The sequence below is a fragment of the Dama dama genome, chromosome 22 (assembly GCF_033118175.1).
Source record: "Dama dama isolate Ldn47 chromosome 22, ASM3311817v1, whole genome shotgun sequence".
Lineage (NCBI taxonomy): Eukaryota > Metazoa > Chordata > Mammalia > Artiodactyla > Cervidae > Dama > Dama dama.
The window spans coordinates 55850561-55869242 of NC_083702.1; the positions used below are offsets into that span (position 1 = coordinate 55850561).

Below are 18682 nucleotides of genomic sequence, written 5' to 3' on the forward strand. Positions count from 1 at the left end.
CTGAAGCACGGAGTTAATGGATTTAAATCAGATGACAGCCATTGAAGACGAGGCTGGAGGTTTAATGACCCCAATGCTTAACTTGCTAGAGATTTAATTTTTGAAAAAGTAGGAAGGGGTAGATGCCCCCCCGTGGAGAAAATGGCCTGGTGTTTAGGGCAGAAACAGAAGAGCAGAGCTGGTTTTAAGTGAGAGGTGGTTGGAAGTGCCTTTTGGTCAGACCCCAGGTATCTTACTTTCTTAATAGAATGCCAGTTACCTGGCAGTCTGTCCCCAGCAAGCCATCCAGATGACAGAAGGGATGGAGAGCAAGATGTAGGTGGGTGTGGAGCTGTGTTTGGAACTGGAGAGAGAGATGTTAAATTTATGGTGCCCGTTTCTGGGAGGGTGGAGGTGGGAGAAACATTTAGCCAGAGGAAAGCTTTCGTTTCCGCACTTCCACACATGCCGGTGATAGGGCTCCTTGCTGGGTTTCTAAACCATACTGTGCTTGTATTCTTATCTCCTTTCTGCACTGATCTTTGTACGCTCTGCTTGTGAATTCTGGGGCTGTTCACAGTGCTTGGCTGAATAAGCTTAGGCGTTCTGCCATTTTCTGTGATTCAATTTCATAGCGTCTTTTAGATGACGGAATTCAGGAAAAGAACTCTGTAAAGGTCAGGCCAGGAGCCTCATTGGTTTATCTGGTGGTTTCTGCTGTAATTCCTTGGAGGGTGCTGGTCCATTGGGCATTTGGTTCTAAGCAAACATTATTGCCTTTTAATAACTGTTGGTTATTGGATTGTTAATGGTGCGGTGGGGAGTCCCGAACATGGAGCTGACTCATTAGGCTCATAAAAAAGCGAATGCTGTTACCCAGAGTTTCTGGTGAGTGACTGAACTGAGCTGCCAGACCCCAGCCCACCCCCCATTCCACCTCCATGGCGCCCCCTCCACCACACGCTCCCTTGGCTGGGCAGCGAACGGACCCTTCTCCCCTTGTTAGTCACAGAGTTTTGCCCTTGAGAACTCTGGGGGGGGAAATATCTTCTAGGTTTATCAAGCTGAGCAATGACTAAACTAGGAAAGTCGTTTTATTGCATTGTTTGCTCTTGGTCATTTGCCCATAAGAAAATAAAAATGTTTGACCTGTGTTAAAGACTCTTTTCCCATCTTTCTTGAACTTCATGAAAATATTTATCCTATGAAATGAATGGCGTGAAGGGGGAAAGTATTTCCATTTTCTTTGGCAAGTGGAAAAACAGAGTTTGCTTTTTTCAAGATGTGAGTGGATTGGTAATTGCCTTTGACATAAAGCTAATGCATAAATGGTCTTTTTTTTTCCCCCAGCCAACCCAAAATGTTTTTAATCAAAAGAATGACTTGGAAGTCAATTATTAAACCTTGGGCACCCTAAAGCATTTTTTGAGTGTTTGAGTTGTTTTTTTTAAAGAAATGTGATTCTTTGCTCTTTATTATTTTCCTCCTTCCCTTCCTTGATGCTACCTTGGTAGCTGCCGTGTTTTAAATATTGACAAGATGAGATAGTTTTCTGTTTATATCAGCAGTCGTCTGTCTGTGAAATATGGACGAATCAGAACGCTGGATTTCCTTTCTCAGCCATCCATCAGGTTCATAATGTAAGGTTACAAACAGTTATTTTCTCTTCCTGGACTTGGGCTGTGTCCTGTGTTGCAAAGTGTCGTCAATAGCTGTAGGGACTGTGTCCTGGCAATGCAGAAAATCTGTGATGTCTAACAACTCCTGAGATTTTTTTTTATTATTATTGTCTATTATACTTCATTCACTGTGCCTCGTGACTAGTTAACGTGCAAAACATTGTCCTGAAATGAGAAACATACTTGGTTTGGAAGTCTGCAGTTAAAATCTGTCCCGTGTGAGTTTGGCTTTCATCCCGGGTGTCCGCGTTCACTTGCTTTCACAGGAGAAAGGAAAAGGGTAAATTGATATATATATATACCCATGTATATATCAGTGTTAGTCTTCCCCATTTTGTACTTCCCTTGTCCATGGGCTATTCAGTCCTTTGTGCCTAACAATTCTCAAAGGTTCATGCGCTTCACTTGTGAGAAATATTTGAGTATGATTTGCATGATATTCTATATAAGTTTTATGCAAATGCAAGAGGACTATAGCCAAGAGAGGCACCATTACAGCTACAAAGTGGTTCTCAGCCTAATCCTTTTTCTTTTTTTCACTTGACAGTACTGAATTGATCTTTGGAATGTGTGCAAAATCACGACCTATTTTACTCTGAGCTGCTTAATATTCAGATATTCACATTTCACCTTTGCATACATTTAAAAATTCATTTTTGTTTGGAAAGTAAACATTTTCATGTTTGGGGTTTTTTTTTATCTATTTCATATTTTAAAATACAATCCTATTTTCACACTCTTAAATTTTTCTCATTGGGCAGCCTGCTGTCTGAGAGGTTGAGACTGTTGGTTGAGAATCACTCCAAAGAGCTTTTGCAGAGCTCTTGGGGCTGCATGCAGAGCGCCTCTTTTGGGGTTCCATATCAGGCGTACCCCTCCTGTGTGCATGGGACTTCTGGCTTTTGGGGACCACAGTCTATACATTGCCTGGTACTGCTGCTCCAGTGACCCAGCAGTTCCTCCTGAACATGTAAACGCTCGCTAACCAGTGCTTTTTCATGTTCAGAAGTGGCCATCTCCGCTCTTTTATCAAAAGAAACAAATTTAGGATAACCAGCTGCATTCTTTATTCTTGAAGATATTTTAGAAGAACTACACCAGCATCTTGCTTTAATGTGTATGAACTGTTTGTAGGAGGCCTTTCCTCACATCCCAATGTATGTATACATGTTTATAAGTATGTGCCTTCTTCAAAGCTGTTGAGATAAGGGAAAGTAAACGCAATCCCATATATCTTATGTATGTTTGGGTAGCCCATCTCTAATATTTGTTAGAATTATTGAAAGTGAAACCCAAAAATAACAGTTGTCATTTAAAATCATTTTAGTTTTTCATTAACTGATCTGAAGAAATAAAAAAACAATGTTTGTTAATATTCAATCTAAATTTACAAGCAGGTAGGTGGGAATTGTTCCTAATAGAAAAGATTTAAAAGCTTCTATTTAAAAAATCAATTAAGTCCTCATTAAAAAATTTTTTTAAAGAATAAGATAAGGCTTGGAAAATACCATACCTTCCTCTTCATGTTAGAGAGCTAGATCCTAGTCATAGCTTTTAATTATTTACTGACATCCTAACAAAACTTTTCCTTAAGAAGAAAGTAAGAATATAAATAGTGTTTTCCCTTTGTCTTCTCAGAACACATAGAATATGTGATATCCTCAGTTTCCTAACAAAACTTTTCCTTAAGAAGAAAGTAAGTATATAGTGTTTCCCCTTTGTATTCTCAGAATACAATAGAATATGTGATATCTTCAGTTTCCATGTTGGGGGATAGAGCGTTATACAATATGATATTTTCGAATTAGATATCTCGTGCATATGAACTAAAACCATGCAGTTTTACCACCTTTTGAAATAATGAAGAGATTAATAGCTGCATTTTGGAATCTACCATCCAGTGAACATCTATCATGGAATTTTGCAAATTTTTTTCAGCGTTATAACTAAATTCAGTTAGTGGCTTATACTTTTCAGCTAGTGGTATGAGACATTTAATTTAATTATATTGAGTGTGGCCCAATTATAATCCTTCAAACACAGCAGGCTATGAATTTCTAGTTGGCAGTTGGTAAATACCTATTAAGCAGAATCAATTCTCTGTTTAAAACTTGAATCTCAAATTATGTTTTTCTTTTGTATTAGAAGATTAAGTTTTATTTGAGTTTGAACAGATAGCTAATAATGTACATTTTCTTCTGTTTAATTATGTCCTAAAGGAACAAATACATACATAAATGCCTAGTAAACAAGGTTTTAAGCCATGGCCAAATTCTTGAACTATTAAAATCATTTAATACATGAACCTAAAGGAAAGGTTTTTCTCTTAAGTATTTTACGCTATAAAGAAGTAGCCTGGAGATATTTAGTAACAGTGCCTTGAATCACTGTAATTTCTCTTCTGCAATTACTTAAGCCTTTTAAAGAGTACTGCCAAAAATAAGTAAATAAATAAAGAGTACTGCCAGTCACTAATAGTTTACAATATGACAGACTTTTGCAATTTTATTTTGTTATTCTAATTAAGCATTATTGTCTCATAGTAACCCATGTTTTGCTAAAGATAAGACTTTATTATAAACCGTTATTTCAGACAAAAGACTTTTTAAGTCTGTTTGATTTTTAGTTAATATTTAATAAGTGTTTTTAACTGGGAGATTATTTTTTTAATTTACCTGAAGAAATACAGATAGTGTCTGGATATGAATTTACTGTTTAATAGGACCTAATACTGGACTTCACAATTGAAATTATTTTCAATGTGAGGCAAACCCCTTCCTTGCTTTTTCTCTCTCCTGCTCCTCCATGTTACCACCACTCTCCCTGTTTCCCCCATAGTTCATTCCTGCTGTAACTCAGCCTCCAAAAGGACAGAGACCTAAGGCACCCTTGCTGTCTTCGTTCTTTTGTTCTTACTGTCCCTCAAGGAGATGCAGCTGAATCCCACCCCGGGGCGGGCCACATCTGCCCTTTACAATAGTGTAATGATGAGTCCACCCATTCCCATTGAATTAATTCCAAAGAGAAAAATCAACACCTACAAACAGAGTCTTCTAAGTACTCTTGCATCTAAGGTTAAAAAATAATAATAATAAGTTGATGAGTTTCCAGGAAGAAAAGAAAACTATTTCCTTATAAATTCAATTTTAAGAACACTTTTTCTCTGTTTGAAAACGAATTTCTGGAAATAGCACTCAGTATGACAAAATTCAGTTTCTATTTCCAGAAAGTCAGATTCAGTCCCTGTAGGGAATTTTTAAAATATTTGGTCTGGAGCATGGTTTCTGGGCCACAAAGAAAATAAAATAAGGATTCTGTTTCTCTTCCCTATAATTATCTTCCCCCACTGCACGTCGGGGAAGCGTGTCAGAGCACTCCAGATTCGGAGCAGGTGGTTTGGGATTTCTGGACAAAGTGGAGTCATAGGAGAGCAGATGATGGCGCTGCCTAGGCAGATGACATGCACGCACCACTAGGTTCTTCAGATGCTTACCATGTAAGAGATCGAGGTCATTTCCAGACTGAGGTGCTGTGTGTTGTTATTTCCAAAATGGCTGCTCTGACTTCTGTGGATGATGTAAATATTTGGATCAGCATTCTGCTTTAAGTGTATGTGGAACTCACTTTGAAATTTAATTATAAAAGTGCTTGAGTTAATTCAGCAATTAGAGAATGAGTTTGCATATGATTTGCATGCTTAATGTACAAACACCTGAAATGTCCCCATAACCCCAGCTTCATCCCACCCATTCCCACCCTCAGCCCTCCCCCAGCCCTTGACCCGCAATCCATGGTACCCCCAGCTCCTGCCATGTCTGTTCAGGCTTTTCTGAAAACTGCCCGTTGAGCTTGGCCAAGGTGAACCTCAGCTAAACGATGACAGGGCTGACGTTGAAGACTGGATGCTTGGTTTGCATTGTCACGTCAGCAGACACTGGATCCAAGGATCTTTTGAGGTCAACCAGCTCCCTTTGTATCATTCCACGAAGTTGCGTGCAAACTTCTGTTGTTGCGTTAACAGTGTTACCTGTGACTTAAGTGTACAACACTTGTTTGCTGTGTTGTTGTTGCTTTATCACGGGAGGGGGGAGACCAGGGGGGTCAGTTAATGGGGAGATGTGAGGATGATTTGCTGGATGTGGGGAGAACTTTGAATTAGGAACTCACTGTTGCATGTTTCCAGAGCTTTAACTGTTATCATTTAAAGGTTATTACACTCACCTTTGAAATAATATTGAAATTCACATATTCTGCATTTTTAATTTTATACTAGTTTTTTTAAGAGCAAATCACAGTCAGTTGAAATAAAGATCCAAACATTTAAGAGAGAAGGAAAAGAAAAGATCAAAATAGCAAGTCAGAGGAAAACTTAATTAATTGTAACTAGTTACTGTTTTTACAAAATAAAAATCCATAAAAACAAAGAGAAAACTTAAGAATGAGTCAGGGATGGGTCATAAGATGAAGGACTTTTGCTTAAAAATGCTAAAGTAAATATTCCAGATAAAGTTTTAATGATATCAACAGATGGAAGAGGGGAGAACCAAGCCCTGTGCAAGTAAATTAGCAACTGGAACAAAACTAAGAAGCAGAGTAGCTCAGAGAGAGGAGCCGAGGGTTCTGACCAGTCACACACTCCAGTGAGAAGCCAAGGAGATGACATGAGGCTCGTTTGTCTCTTCCTGTGGTTGGGATTGACGGATCTCAAAGAGAAAATTTCAGGCTCTCTGCCTCACGAAATGGCCTGTGCATTCCTCAGGGGCTCTGGAATTCTTCTGTTTTTTAAAACCAGTTAGAAATTTGACTTTATAGGCGCTCACACTAAACCATTACAGTAGTAAAACATGTTGAGGTTAACCTCATGGAAAATGGTCATTAAAATGATGGGATGTCCTTCCGTCTTAAGTCTGTCTTAGCGGGCTCAGGTACTGCGTGATATACCGTCACATGGACTGTGCTTGTACTTGTGGTCAGGCTCCCCAAGTACATGCATATGCACATATGACCAAACCTGGTATTTAAATATTTATTCTTCATTCATGCCTTAGGTTTTCTGAGGGAGGTGTTTGAATATATCCAGGACAATCACGGTGGCGTTATATTGATACAAATGAATTCAGAGGAGGGAAACTAGGTATCATCCACTAGAACATTTTCTTCTCAAATTTTGTCTAGTATCACGCCTACCATGTCTTCTCTCCAGAGATACAGAATTTTTCAAAGTACATGGTACATGTCCTCATCAGGAACTGAAATTTATGAAACAGAGTATTTTGAATTCATTTCAAACTAAAAATTTCAAACAGTCAAGTTTAAAAACAGAAAAGTCTTTCAAAGATCATGTGTTCTTTTCTGTTGGAACAGAAAATTATGACTTAGTAAATCATTTATGAATATCTTCATGTTTTATTTTAAAAGTACTTAGCTTAGGATGTCATTCTAAAAATAGAGTAAATCAACTTCTTTCATACCTCAAAAGTTAACTCAGCTTTGGGAAACAGGATGGTAGGACATATAAAACCATAAATAAACATATAGCACACCTAAATGTATTTGCACGTCTATGGCACACAGGTTTAACATGAACTCAGGCCAGCTATAGTGCATGAACTTAGCCTGTTACTCATGTTACCTCTAGAATAAATGTGATTTTCAGACAGGAGACTGGGGAGAACCTTCCATTACCTTGCGACCTCCAAACGAAGCCACAGCCTCAACTCCAGTGCAGTACTGGCAACACCACCCGGAAAAGCTCATCTTCCAGTCATGTGATTACAAAGCTTTTGTAAGTTACCCAGAACTGAGTACTTGGGTACCAGCAGGAATAGAGGGTACATTTCTAGCTTGTTTGCTTTTATATTGAAAGTATCCCCAGACATCCATCACTGAAATTCCTAAAATGTTTTCCCCTTCTCTTTTTTTCTTAAAGAAGCCTTCTTCAAAGGCTACTTGGAAATTCCAAACAAATGGAACTTTATAACCCTTTTAATCTTGTAAGCTTAAGGTCTGTTTTGCCTTCTTCATATATAGTTGTATATTTTAAATTAAATGTGATAAATTGCTATCTTAAAATGGAAATGACTATAAATAGAGCACATATAGACATTTCCACATAACTCATCAGTTATCTTAAAACATTGGGTCCACAGCTTTATGTAAATACCAGATTCTTTTCATTGTCATCATTTGGATTATATTACTAGGTTTTTTTTTTTTTTTAAGATAGGAGAGGGAATCAGGCTTAGCTGAGATTGTGAGTAATATGAACAGGAAAAGGTTCAAAAGATACCATCAGTTTGGGGGCCGGTGGTTGTCATGACTATAGTAGGGAAAGTGGATGAACCCTCAGCAGAACATTGAAACTGTCTTTCTTAAAAATAAATGTTTTAATTAGGACAAAGTTTCCTGATACCTTAAAAGATGAGGATTTCATATTTTCAAAAATAAGATAATGAAAAACATTGAAAAGAAGATAAGGATTTCACCACAATCATCTGTCATTAATTTATGAAGATGTAAAGGCCATGATTATCTCACAGCAGTTTAGTCTTTTCATTTTGTGCTCTCTGCACCTCTTTAACTGCTTATGTCTTGAAGCACTGGACTTGTTTCAGTCGTAATCTCCCCCAGAACTGTAAGACTGCAGTTCCTCCTTCTTCCTCCAAGACCCAAACACCAGATCCCTGAGCCTGTCTGAGCATGCCTTCTTGGAAGCCTTTGACTGAACCCTCTGCTATTGTGCCTGTGAACAAACTCTTCAAGTCCAGGCTCTCCTGGGTATAAAAGACTGATTCCCAGCCCAGTTTTCGCAGAGTGCCAGGGTCTCCTCAGTCACGTCCAGACAACAATCATTTTAATACACTCTTTTAAAAAGACATATTGAGCTGTTTCTTTTCTCTCTTTTTTTGAAGGAAAGTAGAGAAAAATGACAGATGGAAAGAACCCTATTGAAGTTTCAAAAGATTGTGTGTGTGCGTGCTAAGTAACATCTGACTCTTTGTGACCCTGTGGACTATAGCTCGCCAGGCTCCTCTGTCCATGACATTCTCCCAGAAAGAATGCTGGAGTGGGTTGCCATGCCCTCCTCCAGGGAGTCTTCCTGAAGCAGAGATCGAACCTGAGTCTCATATCTCCTGCATTGGCAGGGAGGTTCTTTACCACTAGCACCACCTGGGAAGCCCCTTTCAAAAGGTTGAAGGAGAGTCAATTGATAGGAAGGCAAAATAGACATTTTGCTAAAAACTTTTTGCCCCCAGCCAGAACTTGGAGTGTGTGTGACCCGTCTGTGCTAAGGCAGCCTTGGAGCAAAGTAGCTGGTGGTTCCTGGAAGGAGATGCTACCATCCTTCCCCCGCCCTGTCAGCCCCGCCAGTGTCAGCATGCACCAAGGAACTCAGCTCCCTGGACTGTGGAGCAACCGAGAACGACATCTCCCTCCCCGCATACTTGCAGCCCGTTCTCAGGTGGATCAGCCACCAGGCCCGGAACTGAGTATGAAAAGGGTCCAGAGCTGTTCTCTACCTGAGAACAGCCTGGCGTTAATTACCTGTGCAGCCGGCTGAGTCCAGATGCAGTGTATGTTGCTTGGCTTCTCAGCTGTCTCATACAACCCTGTAATTACATAGACAGTGATGTGATTTATTTTTGCAGACATTGCTGCCTCAAAAAAAAAGGGAAAACATTTTTAGATGGCCCCATTTTGCAGTTAAATATGATCTGAAAGATGGCATCTTTAGAAACTACTGCAGTTTTATTATAAAGAGCAATTTACATCTTTCAGAACTGTGGTTAATTCTGCTGCATTCTCTGTATACATGCATGTATTTGTTAGAATTAGTTACTGTTAGTTTTTAAAAGTTATGCAGCAGCCTATAACCAGGAAAGCTGGCCAGTAGTACTTCTACAATCTGCTTTTAAGTTGCTACTCATATTTATGTTCTGTTTTTCATAAATTTTTGATCTATTTATTTTTTTGTATTTCAGTATTTAGGTTCTATGCTGATAAAAGAGCTCAGGGGGACAGAATCAACCCAAGATGCTTGTGCAAAAATGCGGGTAAGTTTGCCAAACAATTTTATTTCTTGTCACTGAAATACTAAATACTGGGTATGGATACAAATTGCTGCTTTTCAAGTTACTATTTTCTTCATCTGTTGGTCTGCTGAATCACACTGGTGTTATATAAAAAGGTGTTTGGGTTTTGTTCATGTTTATGCCACTGTGGTTTGATTTGATGTCTATTGGATGCAGTTACTCTTATTTTTAAAGATTTAAAGTAATTTTATATACATTGATCATCTCCAGATTAGGAGAAAAATGACCTTTAGTTTACTACAAAAAATGTATTTTAAGCACCCACTTGGCAGTCTGAGAATACTTACTGAAAAGACTGCCAACTAACTAAAAATTAACAAATGCGGGAATATTGAGAGCATATTATATAAAGCTAATATGCCTTAGAAGCTTCTTAATTATTCATTTTTTTAATGTAAGAAAACCATACAACTCCAAATTGAATCATGTAAGGTCACAGTCTTGACAGAAATGGCAATTCCAAATGTCTGTGATTGGTGGCTGCTGGGTTCCAAGGACCCTGTATTAGTCAAACCGATTCTCACTGAGAGACTGCAGATCCAGGAGCTTTTTCTTTTATGTGTCCCTCATTCTTCCTCCATAGCAGATGTGTAGAAGCCATGGTGATATCTGACTGATGATACAAAGTAAGAATATCGGACTTGGTCCACATAGCAACTAACCAGTCAAATTTGAGATCATTAGCAAGTGAAACACTAACTTCTGTTTATCATTTATTTTATACAAGCAGCGTTGGTGGGAAATACTTAAAAGCATGAAATCTAACAGTCATTGCTCATGGAACACTAAACATGTATGAATCTTCATGACATTGAGGCCTCTGTATATAACGGCTGGTTTGATGTTTTGATGAATTCAGTAGCAGAAAGACTGAAACGGTTGTCCTCCTATTTGATGTAGGTATAGTATACTTAAATTGTCAGGACCAAGGAACCTTTATTCCAGGTACTGTGTTTAGATTAAAAAAAAAAAATCCCTGATATGTGCAGGAGCTCCAAGTTCTAGTTCTGTTGCTGCTTACTGGCCTTAGGAGTCACCTTTTAGTCATAATAATAACTGGTGAGTTTACTGAGTGGTTACGACGTGCTAATCTATGACGTGCTAATAATGAATACCTTGAGTGTTTGCTCATCCAATCTTTACCCCAAAGTTATGAGATTAATACTGTTGTTATCCCCATTTTGTAGATGAAGAAACTGATTAAATAACTTTCCCAAGGTCAGTGAATAACTTGCCAATCTGGGACTGCATGTGTCTGACTCCAGAGCCCAAGCTTTTAACTATGACATTCCCCTGCTTTTCCTGGGCTTCATTTTCTTAGAAAATAAGAACATTGGACTAGATCCCATTAGGGTTCTTCCTGGTTTTATAATTCTGGAAAACTGGTATTCTAATTTTCTGTCAAAGAAAAATAAGAAAATGGGAAAGGTTTTCAATCGTCAAGCCTCAATAATTTTAGACCCATTCATGAACATATCGAGGAAATTAATTTGGCATCTCTGATTTAATACTATTAACTCAGTTATCTGAATCCAGCTACTTTAATGCAGTAATGAGCATAAATAGCACATACAGCACATAGCACCATCTAAAATACACCAGATCTGTGGTTTGAATTTCAGTCAATTTCTTGAAATTAAGTGGATCTGAAATTCCATTTGGACAGCAATAGCAAAACCATTTCAATAGTCTCAGTGGAGAATAATTTAGTTAAATACTTGTCTGTTGCTTAAAATGAAAAAGCCATCTATTTAGAAGCCATTCTTCTGTTCTTTAGGGTGTTTTTCCAGTTTTCTGCCCTTGGTGTTTATTTTGAGTAGTTTACATGAAAATAAGAACTTTATTGCTACTTGGGATATCACAAACCCTTATTTCCCATCTTGATTAAATAAATATCAGTCTTTGACAGAGTAGCTAAAGTTGCACTCGTTGGGTTCATCAGAGCCTTTAAAACCCAGAAGTGCACATTTGATCTGCGTCTGGGACTATTGAATTGTGAACTAGAGCTCTCGCTGACTGAAATGCTGCGGATCTCAGTTCGCAGTTAATGTTCAGTTTGAACCTCCAGTGACTGTTCTCCCTGTTTTCAATATGGTGACATTTCAGCCAAAAGTCCCAGTAGAATCAGATCTCCCTAGGGGAAGTACTTCAGGGCAGGGGTCCTCAACCTCCGGCATCTAATGCCTGGTGATCTGAGGTGGAGCTGATGTAATAATAATAGAAATAAAGTGCCTTGGGCTTCCCAGGTGGCACTGGTGATAAAGAATCTGCCTGTCAAGGCAGGAGACGTAAGAAACATGGATTCAATCCCTGGGTTGGGAAGATCCCCTAGAGGACGGCATGGCCACCCACTCCAGTATTCTTGCCTGAAGAATCCTATGGACTGAGTGAGGAGCCTGGTGGGCTACAGTCCACGGGGTCACAAAGAGTCGGACAGGACTGAGCTACTGAGCACGCACACACACACTACCTCTCACATGTGCCAATTAAACATTTATTGCCCTGAGTTTTAAAATATCTGAAAAGGTGGATCATTTATGTTGATAAAGAAATAGTTTCAGGGTAGTTTGAAGAACCCTTAAAGAGTCTATGAGATTAGTACCAACTAAATTAAACCATTTAGGTACAGACACATGTAGTAATTTAGGGTACATTCGAGTGTGCTAACATAAATAAAAATTTTAGGAGATTTTTTTTAATTGCATACTTATCAACTGTAAAATTTTTTTCCATAACACTTACTTCAACACATTCACTTTGCCCCAGCAGAGACCAAGCACAGTTTTCCCTTCTCAGAAGCACTTGGAGTGTTTGAGAGTCACAATTGGTTAATTTCTAAGTTTATCTAAGCTTTTTATTCATCTCTAAGATCCCCTCAGTCCTGAAATAAAGATAATTCTACATTGCTCTCTTAGTGTTCTATTACACACCTATTATTTCAATTAAAAATATACCATAATTAACTGGTGGTGGTAAAGAACCCGCCTGCCAGTGCAGGAGACAGAAGAGACACGGGTTCAATCCTTGGGTTGGGAAGATTCCCAGGAAGAGAGCTCGGCAACTCACTCCAGTATTCTTAATCTGGAGAATCCCATAGACAGAGGAGCCCAGCAGCTCATAGAGTCAGACACAACTGAAGCAACTCAGCACACACACACACACACACACACACTTATCAGGTTTCCCACAGCCCCTGCCCCAGACCTAAACCCTAAATAATGCCCATCTTAAAATTACCCTTTAAATTGTGTTTATTGGGAAAGACTCAATAGAAACTTGCAGGAAACCCTGATCATTTTTAAAGTAAAATTGCCTTTTAGAAAAATAAAAGCCTACAAAACTATCTATGCCTTGATATTGAGGTACACTTTTAGGAAGAATGATTTCTATGAATTACTTTGCACTTCAATGGTACAACTTGGCTGCTTATTTCCTTTCCCATGACAGCTTTACAGACATGTCTATTTAAACTGAAAATTTTAAGACCTATCTTAGTAATCTGTGAGAAGCTGTAACAGATCTCTGTTTAATCTGAACACATTCGTTTGATGCTGCCTTTATGGTCCCGGTTGGGTGTTCCAGCTAAATGTGTGCTCAGAGACAGTCTTCATTCTGAAAGGACTCCTGAGCGGAATCCTGGCTCTGTGGTTGGGAACATGTGCTCCCCTGACATGTCACACAGACAGCAGGGAACCTTCCCTGTGTCACACCTCACATCACACTAAGTAACATCTGGCTAGCCCTGCCCGTGCCCCGTAGAGGGCAGGAACCACATATACTGTATCTCCAAGGCCTGCTGTGTAATAGCTGCCTTAGGAGATGGTCGTGGTGATTCCATAAAAGGATGCCTGTGAAGGGCCTCGTTCAGTAAAATCTTAAAACATGTAGACCTTGTCCTCCCAATGTCTGAGAAATAAATTGATGGCTAGATTTGCTCTGGAGTATTTCATTTGTTTTTCCCCACCTCTGATGACAGTGCCCCAGCATTTGCCCCAGTTTTCTGTGTATTTATACACAGTATAAAAGAGAGTATTCAAACCCTAGGAACCCTGCACTCTTGTGTCCAGTTTTTTTTTTTATTTATTTTATTATCTGGATGTACTGGGCCTTAGTTTTGATGTAGGGGAACTAGTTCCCTGACCAGGGATTGAATGCAGGCCCCCTGCACTGGGAGCATGGAGTCTTAGCCACTGGACCACCAGGGAAATTCCTTCCGTCCAATTTTTAAAGGTCATTGCCAAAGGGGAGAAAAAAACAAAAGGGCACTGTGGATGCTGTGTGTAATTTTCATTTTATATTTAGGAGAAGTAATTTGTTTCTGAACTGATTGGAAGTTGCCTCTTTTAAATGATGTGTCCACAGGCTGAACTTTATAAAGCAATAGATTGTTTTGGCCTTTCAATTCTCTTTGCTATGAGTAGCTGCCACTTCAAAGATTCTAAGTACAGAATTTGGTGAAATGAGGGATTTGTTCTGGCCACATGAGGTTCTACTATTCCATTTTCCTCCCTAGACTCACTCACACCCCACCCCCAACCCTGAATTTTGTCCCAGGGTATATGTATCAGTAATATACAGCACTCTCACTTCCCTAATTAAATATGCCACTAGGAACACATCTGCTCCTGTAAGAGGTAGGCCATTATATTCAATTTAGTACTCTGAAATCTGACTGTCTCTAATCCCATATTTGAGGGTTACAGTTGTTCATCGGTGTATGTGTTCAAGGAAATCTCCCTTAAAAAAAAAAAGGAAAGAAAGAAAAGGAAATATCTCTTCTCAACTACAATAAGGTGGAAACCAGCCTTTCTGATGTAAGAATGAAAATATTTTTTAATTATTTTTAAGTCAGGAATAAGCAAATCTTCCAATGTGCTTAGATTTTGGAACCTCTGTTTCCCAAAGGGCTTAGTTTCACAATTCATTCAGGCTTCTTGTTGAGTCTGTACCCTTTATTTTATATGATTTCTAAACTTTCAATCTGGAAGCAATTCTAAAGTTGAATTTTCAAATATATAGATTCCCAAATAATTGTCTGTGCCTTGGTTGAAGTGTGAAGGCCACCTTTTTTCCTATGCCTGCAAGGAAAGAAATGAATGGCAGAGAATGGATTGGAAAGCTTGAAGAAAGGTAGATTTTAGAATCAGATGGAAATGTTAAATTAAGAGTCCTCTTTCCTTAGGAGACAAACATAAGTCATGTTTATATATGTATATATATAATTTTATTTATTTGTCTGTGCTGGGTCTTCATTGCTACAGGGCTTTCTCTAGTTGTGGTGTGGGGGTGCTACTCTAGCTGTGGTGTGAGAGCCCCTCATTCTGGTGGCTTCTCTTGTCATGGGGCTTGTTTGGGGCCCTCGGTCTTCAGAAGCTGTGGCTCCTGGGCCCCAGAGCACGGGCTCAGCAGCCGTGGTACAGAGTCTTCGTTGCTCCGTGGCACGTGGGATCTTCCTGGAAACAGGGGTTGAACCCATGTCCCCTGCTTTGACAGGGGGATTCTTTACCACTGAGCCACCAGGGAAGTCCCAGAAGTCATGTTTAGTCCTTCTGCCCTCATAAAAATCCCTTCTGTGAGGAATTATTTCCAGAAACACCTTCAGGGACTACCTCTCAGAAAACAGGCTGGGGGAAAAAAAACCTACAAACAACTGCTGTTTAAAAAGTTTCTGTTGCCCAAGTTTCAGAGGAGAGTCAAATTTTATCTTTTTCTCTCTCAGAAGTCCTGCACAAGGCAGGTATGTGGTGTGTATTGTCGGTGTGTGTGTATTAAAATAGCAATACACACACAAAAACAGTCGCACTTCTAGCCCCGTTGCCAAGCTTTCCTGGGGACTTCTTGCTTTGTGAGTCTTGTTCTTTCTTAGGGGTCTACCCCAGTGGAAGACTAAACCACCCAACCACCTTACCCCAGATCAGCTTCATACCCCAGATCTCTTTATTTTTCATTTTTGTTTTTATTACTCTTGTTACGAATTTTCTCCTGTGTAACACCCTCATTGCTGCACATCGCTAGAAGATTTTGTGCACCTCTTCTGTCTTTAATTTCCACTTGTCTGAAGCTCTTTTTAAACATGGTGAGTCAGTTGTCTTTGATCCAGACATGTTGCTCTGGTGAATTTTCATTGTTGCAGCCATTTCACTGCTGCCCTAGCATGTCGGCCCAGAGATTATTCAGTTATGCTCACGGATTCTGATTTTACTTCTGCCCTCCTTTGCTAGTGGGATGTGCTCTGGAAAGCTCGCCATCCTCAGAGTAACAGTGACAGCCCAAATCTATTGATGCTAGGCATGTGTCATCTCACAGCAGCTCCACAAAGTAGATGCTATATTGACATCCCCATTTTACAAGTGAAGTAACTGAGACAAAGAGGTTAAAACACCTAGCCACATAGTTTGAAAGGGGTGGAGGGAAGACAGGACTCCAGACATACCCTCCGGTGTTCTTACTGTGGTGAGAAGGGGAGGCCCTGGAAGAAGGAGCTCATCACTGGGTTCCTTCATAAATTCAAGATAACGGCCCCACCAACACACACACACTCACTCTGAAGCTGTACTTAAAAGTGATAGATTGAAAAAGTCCCTGTGTTTTTGCACATGTTTACAATCGGCTTTTCTCACTTAAAAAATCTTAAATTTTTTAAACTTACATTTGCTTCTTACGAAAGCAATATACATTCATTATTAGTCAACTTTCAAATAGAGGTACAGAAAAAAGAAATAAAAACAACTGTAGTTAAAAAAAAAAACCAAAACTGTAGTTTTATCTTCCCGCAGTGGTAAACACCTGTTAACACCTTATTTGTATGTAATCCTCCAGACTGATTATATAGTCATAAGCATCACTTTTCTACAAAAAAGTGGAAATATTCTGAGCCTACTGTTTTAATCTGTTTTTAAACATATTTTGAAACATTTTTATTCCAATAACTATTCATCCCCAATATTATTTGTGCTAGTTGAAAAATACTCCAATCCATAAACTGAACTAAACCATTTCCCCCGGTTGATCTTTAGTTTATTTCCATTTTTTTTCCAGTTACAACCAATACTATGGAAAACATCCCTGAACCTAAGTCTTTTGCAATGGGTCTGATTATGTCTTTAGAATAAGCCACTAAATGTAGAATGAGTAGGTCAAAGAGTATACCCATTTTGAAACTCTCGATAAGTATTGCCAAACTGCCTTACAAAAAAATTGTTCCAATTTATACTTCAAGAAGCAGTCTACAAATATGTATCTATGTTTGCTTGTCACATCTCTCAGGATGTGTTGGATATGTTCCCAGTTGAGGGTGCATTGGTGGCACTAGTGGTAAAGAACCTGCCTGCCGATGCAGGAGACTTAAGAGACACGGGTTCAATCCCTGGGTCAGAAAGATCTCTTGGAGGAGGGCATGGCAACCCACTCCAGTATTCTTGCCTGGAGAATCCCATGGACTGAGGAGCCTGGTGGGCTACAGTCCATGGGGTCTCAAAGAGACACTACTAAAGCAACTTAGCACACACGCACATGGAGAACTTCTATGAGAAAACACATCTCCACCATGACCCCTGGGCTTATCAGCTCTATCTGGTCAACACCTATTCTAGATGTAACTCTGGAATCTGTCTTTAGGACCTGAACCCGTTTTTTTATGTGCACAATGTATATTATACTTTCACAGTCCCTGAGGAACCATGGCCAAATTAAGTAATACTTGTTAATTGTTCTGAAAACCAAGATCTGCAGCTAAGTGCTAACTAAGGATTTTTGGAAATCACTTGTCAAGTGGAAATAGCGTGTTTCGATAAATTAACGTCTCTCTGAATTAATGTAAGTTGCAGCACAACTTTGTATGCATGGCAGCAGAGAACAGTTCTGACAGTGACTTTCAATCAAATTGATCAACTGCATTTTTAGAGCAGAAATTCTCAGTGTGGTCCCCAAACTGGCAGCATCCGCAGCATCTGGAAACTTGTTAGAAATGCAGACTCTTAGGCTACCACTGACTTACTGTCTCGTCTGTTAGAACCACTATAACAAAAACTGGGAGAAATTTATTTCTCATAGTTCTGGAAGCTGGGGAGTCCAAGATCAAGGCCCTGGCAGGTCTGGTGTCTGACAAAGGAACTTTTCCTGGTTCATAGACGGCCAGCTTTTCACCCTGCCCTCTTGACAGGAGGGCCAAGGGAGCTCTCAGGTCTCTTTTATAAACACAATAATTCCATTCCTGGGGGCTTCCCAGGTGGCTCAATGGTAAAGAATCTGACTGCCAAGGCAGGAGATGCAAGAGACGCATGTTCAATTCCTGGGTCGGGAAGATCTCCTGGAGGTAGGCATGGCAACCCACTCTAGTGTTCTTGCCTGGAGAATCCCATGGACAGAGGAGCTTGGCGGGCTGCAGTCACAAAGAGTTGGCCACAGCTGAGCACACACACACCCACAGAGTCCCTTTCCTGAGGGCTCCACACTCATGAGCTTGCAATCCTGTAAAGGCCCCACCTCCTAATACCATCAGTTGGGCATTAGGATTCGGTGAATGAATTTGGGGGTAGGGAGTGCAAACACTTGGCCTACAGCACTTCCTGAATCAGAAACTCTAGGGGTGGCATCTAACAGTCTGTTGTTTACCAAGCACTCCATGTGATTCAGATGCTCTCAAGTTTGAGAACCACGGCGTTGGTCCATGGGCAACCAGTAAGGCTGCCGTGTAGACCGTCCTGGTAGAACATCGTGCCACGGTGCCCGGAAACCAGCGCTGGAGGAACAGAGATGGAGGGCATCGCTTTGTGCCCCACAGACTCGGCCGGGCTGTGTTCTCTATTCTGACAATACACACAATAGCCGAATCTTAGGCAGGAGGACTGGTTTAAATGGCTGCTGCTTGCTGCACTGTCTGTTCCGGCCACGTGGCCTTACTTAGGCTCTATGTTCGCTCAGCCTTCGGGT

The 18682-nt window shown here is 39.9% G+C and overlaps 1 protein-coding gene across 15 annotated transcripts in view; it reads left to right on the plus strand.

Annotated features, from left to right (window-relative positions):
* ANKS1B (ankyrin repeat and sterile alpha motif domain containing 1B) overlaps positions 1 to 18682 on the plus strand; it is a 1085637-nt gene that overhangs the window by 1016500 nt on the left and 50455 nt on the right. For 6 of the 15 annotated variants that reach the window (XM_061125567.1, XM_061125569.1, XM_061125568.1 and 3 more), the window contains 2 exons: positions 7315 to 7443; positions 9641 to 9712. In XM_061125567.1, the coding sequence (XP_060981550.1) occupies positions 7315 to 7443; positions 9641 to 9712 (201 nt within the window). Of the gene's footprint in view, positions 1 to 1544; positions 1620 to 7314; positions 7444 to 9640; positions 9713 to 18682 lie in introns of all 15 variants that reach the window. The other 9 variants (XM_061125565.1, XM_061125572.1, XM_061125573.1 and 6 more) reach the window with 2 other exon arrangements.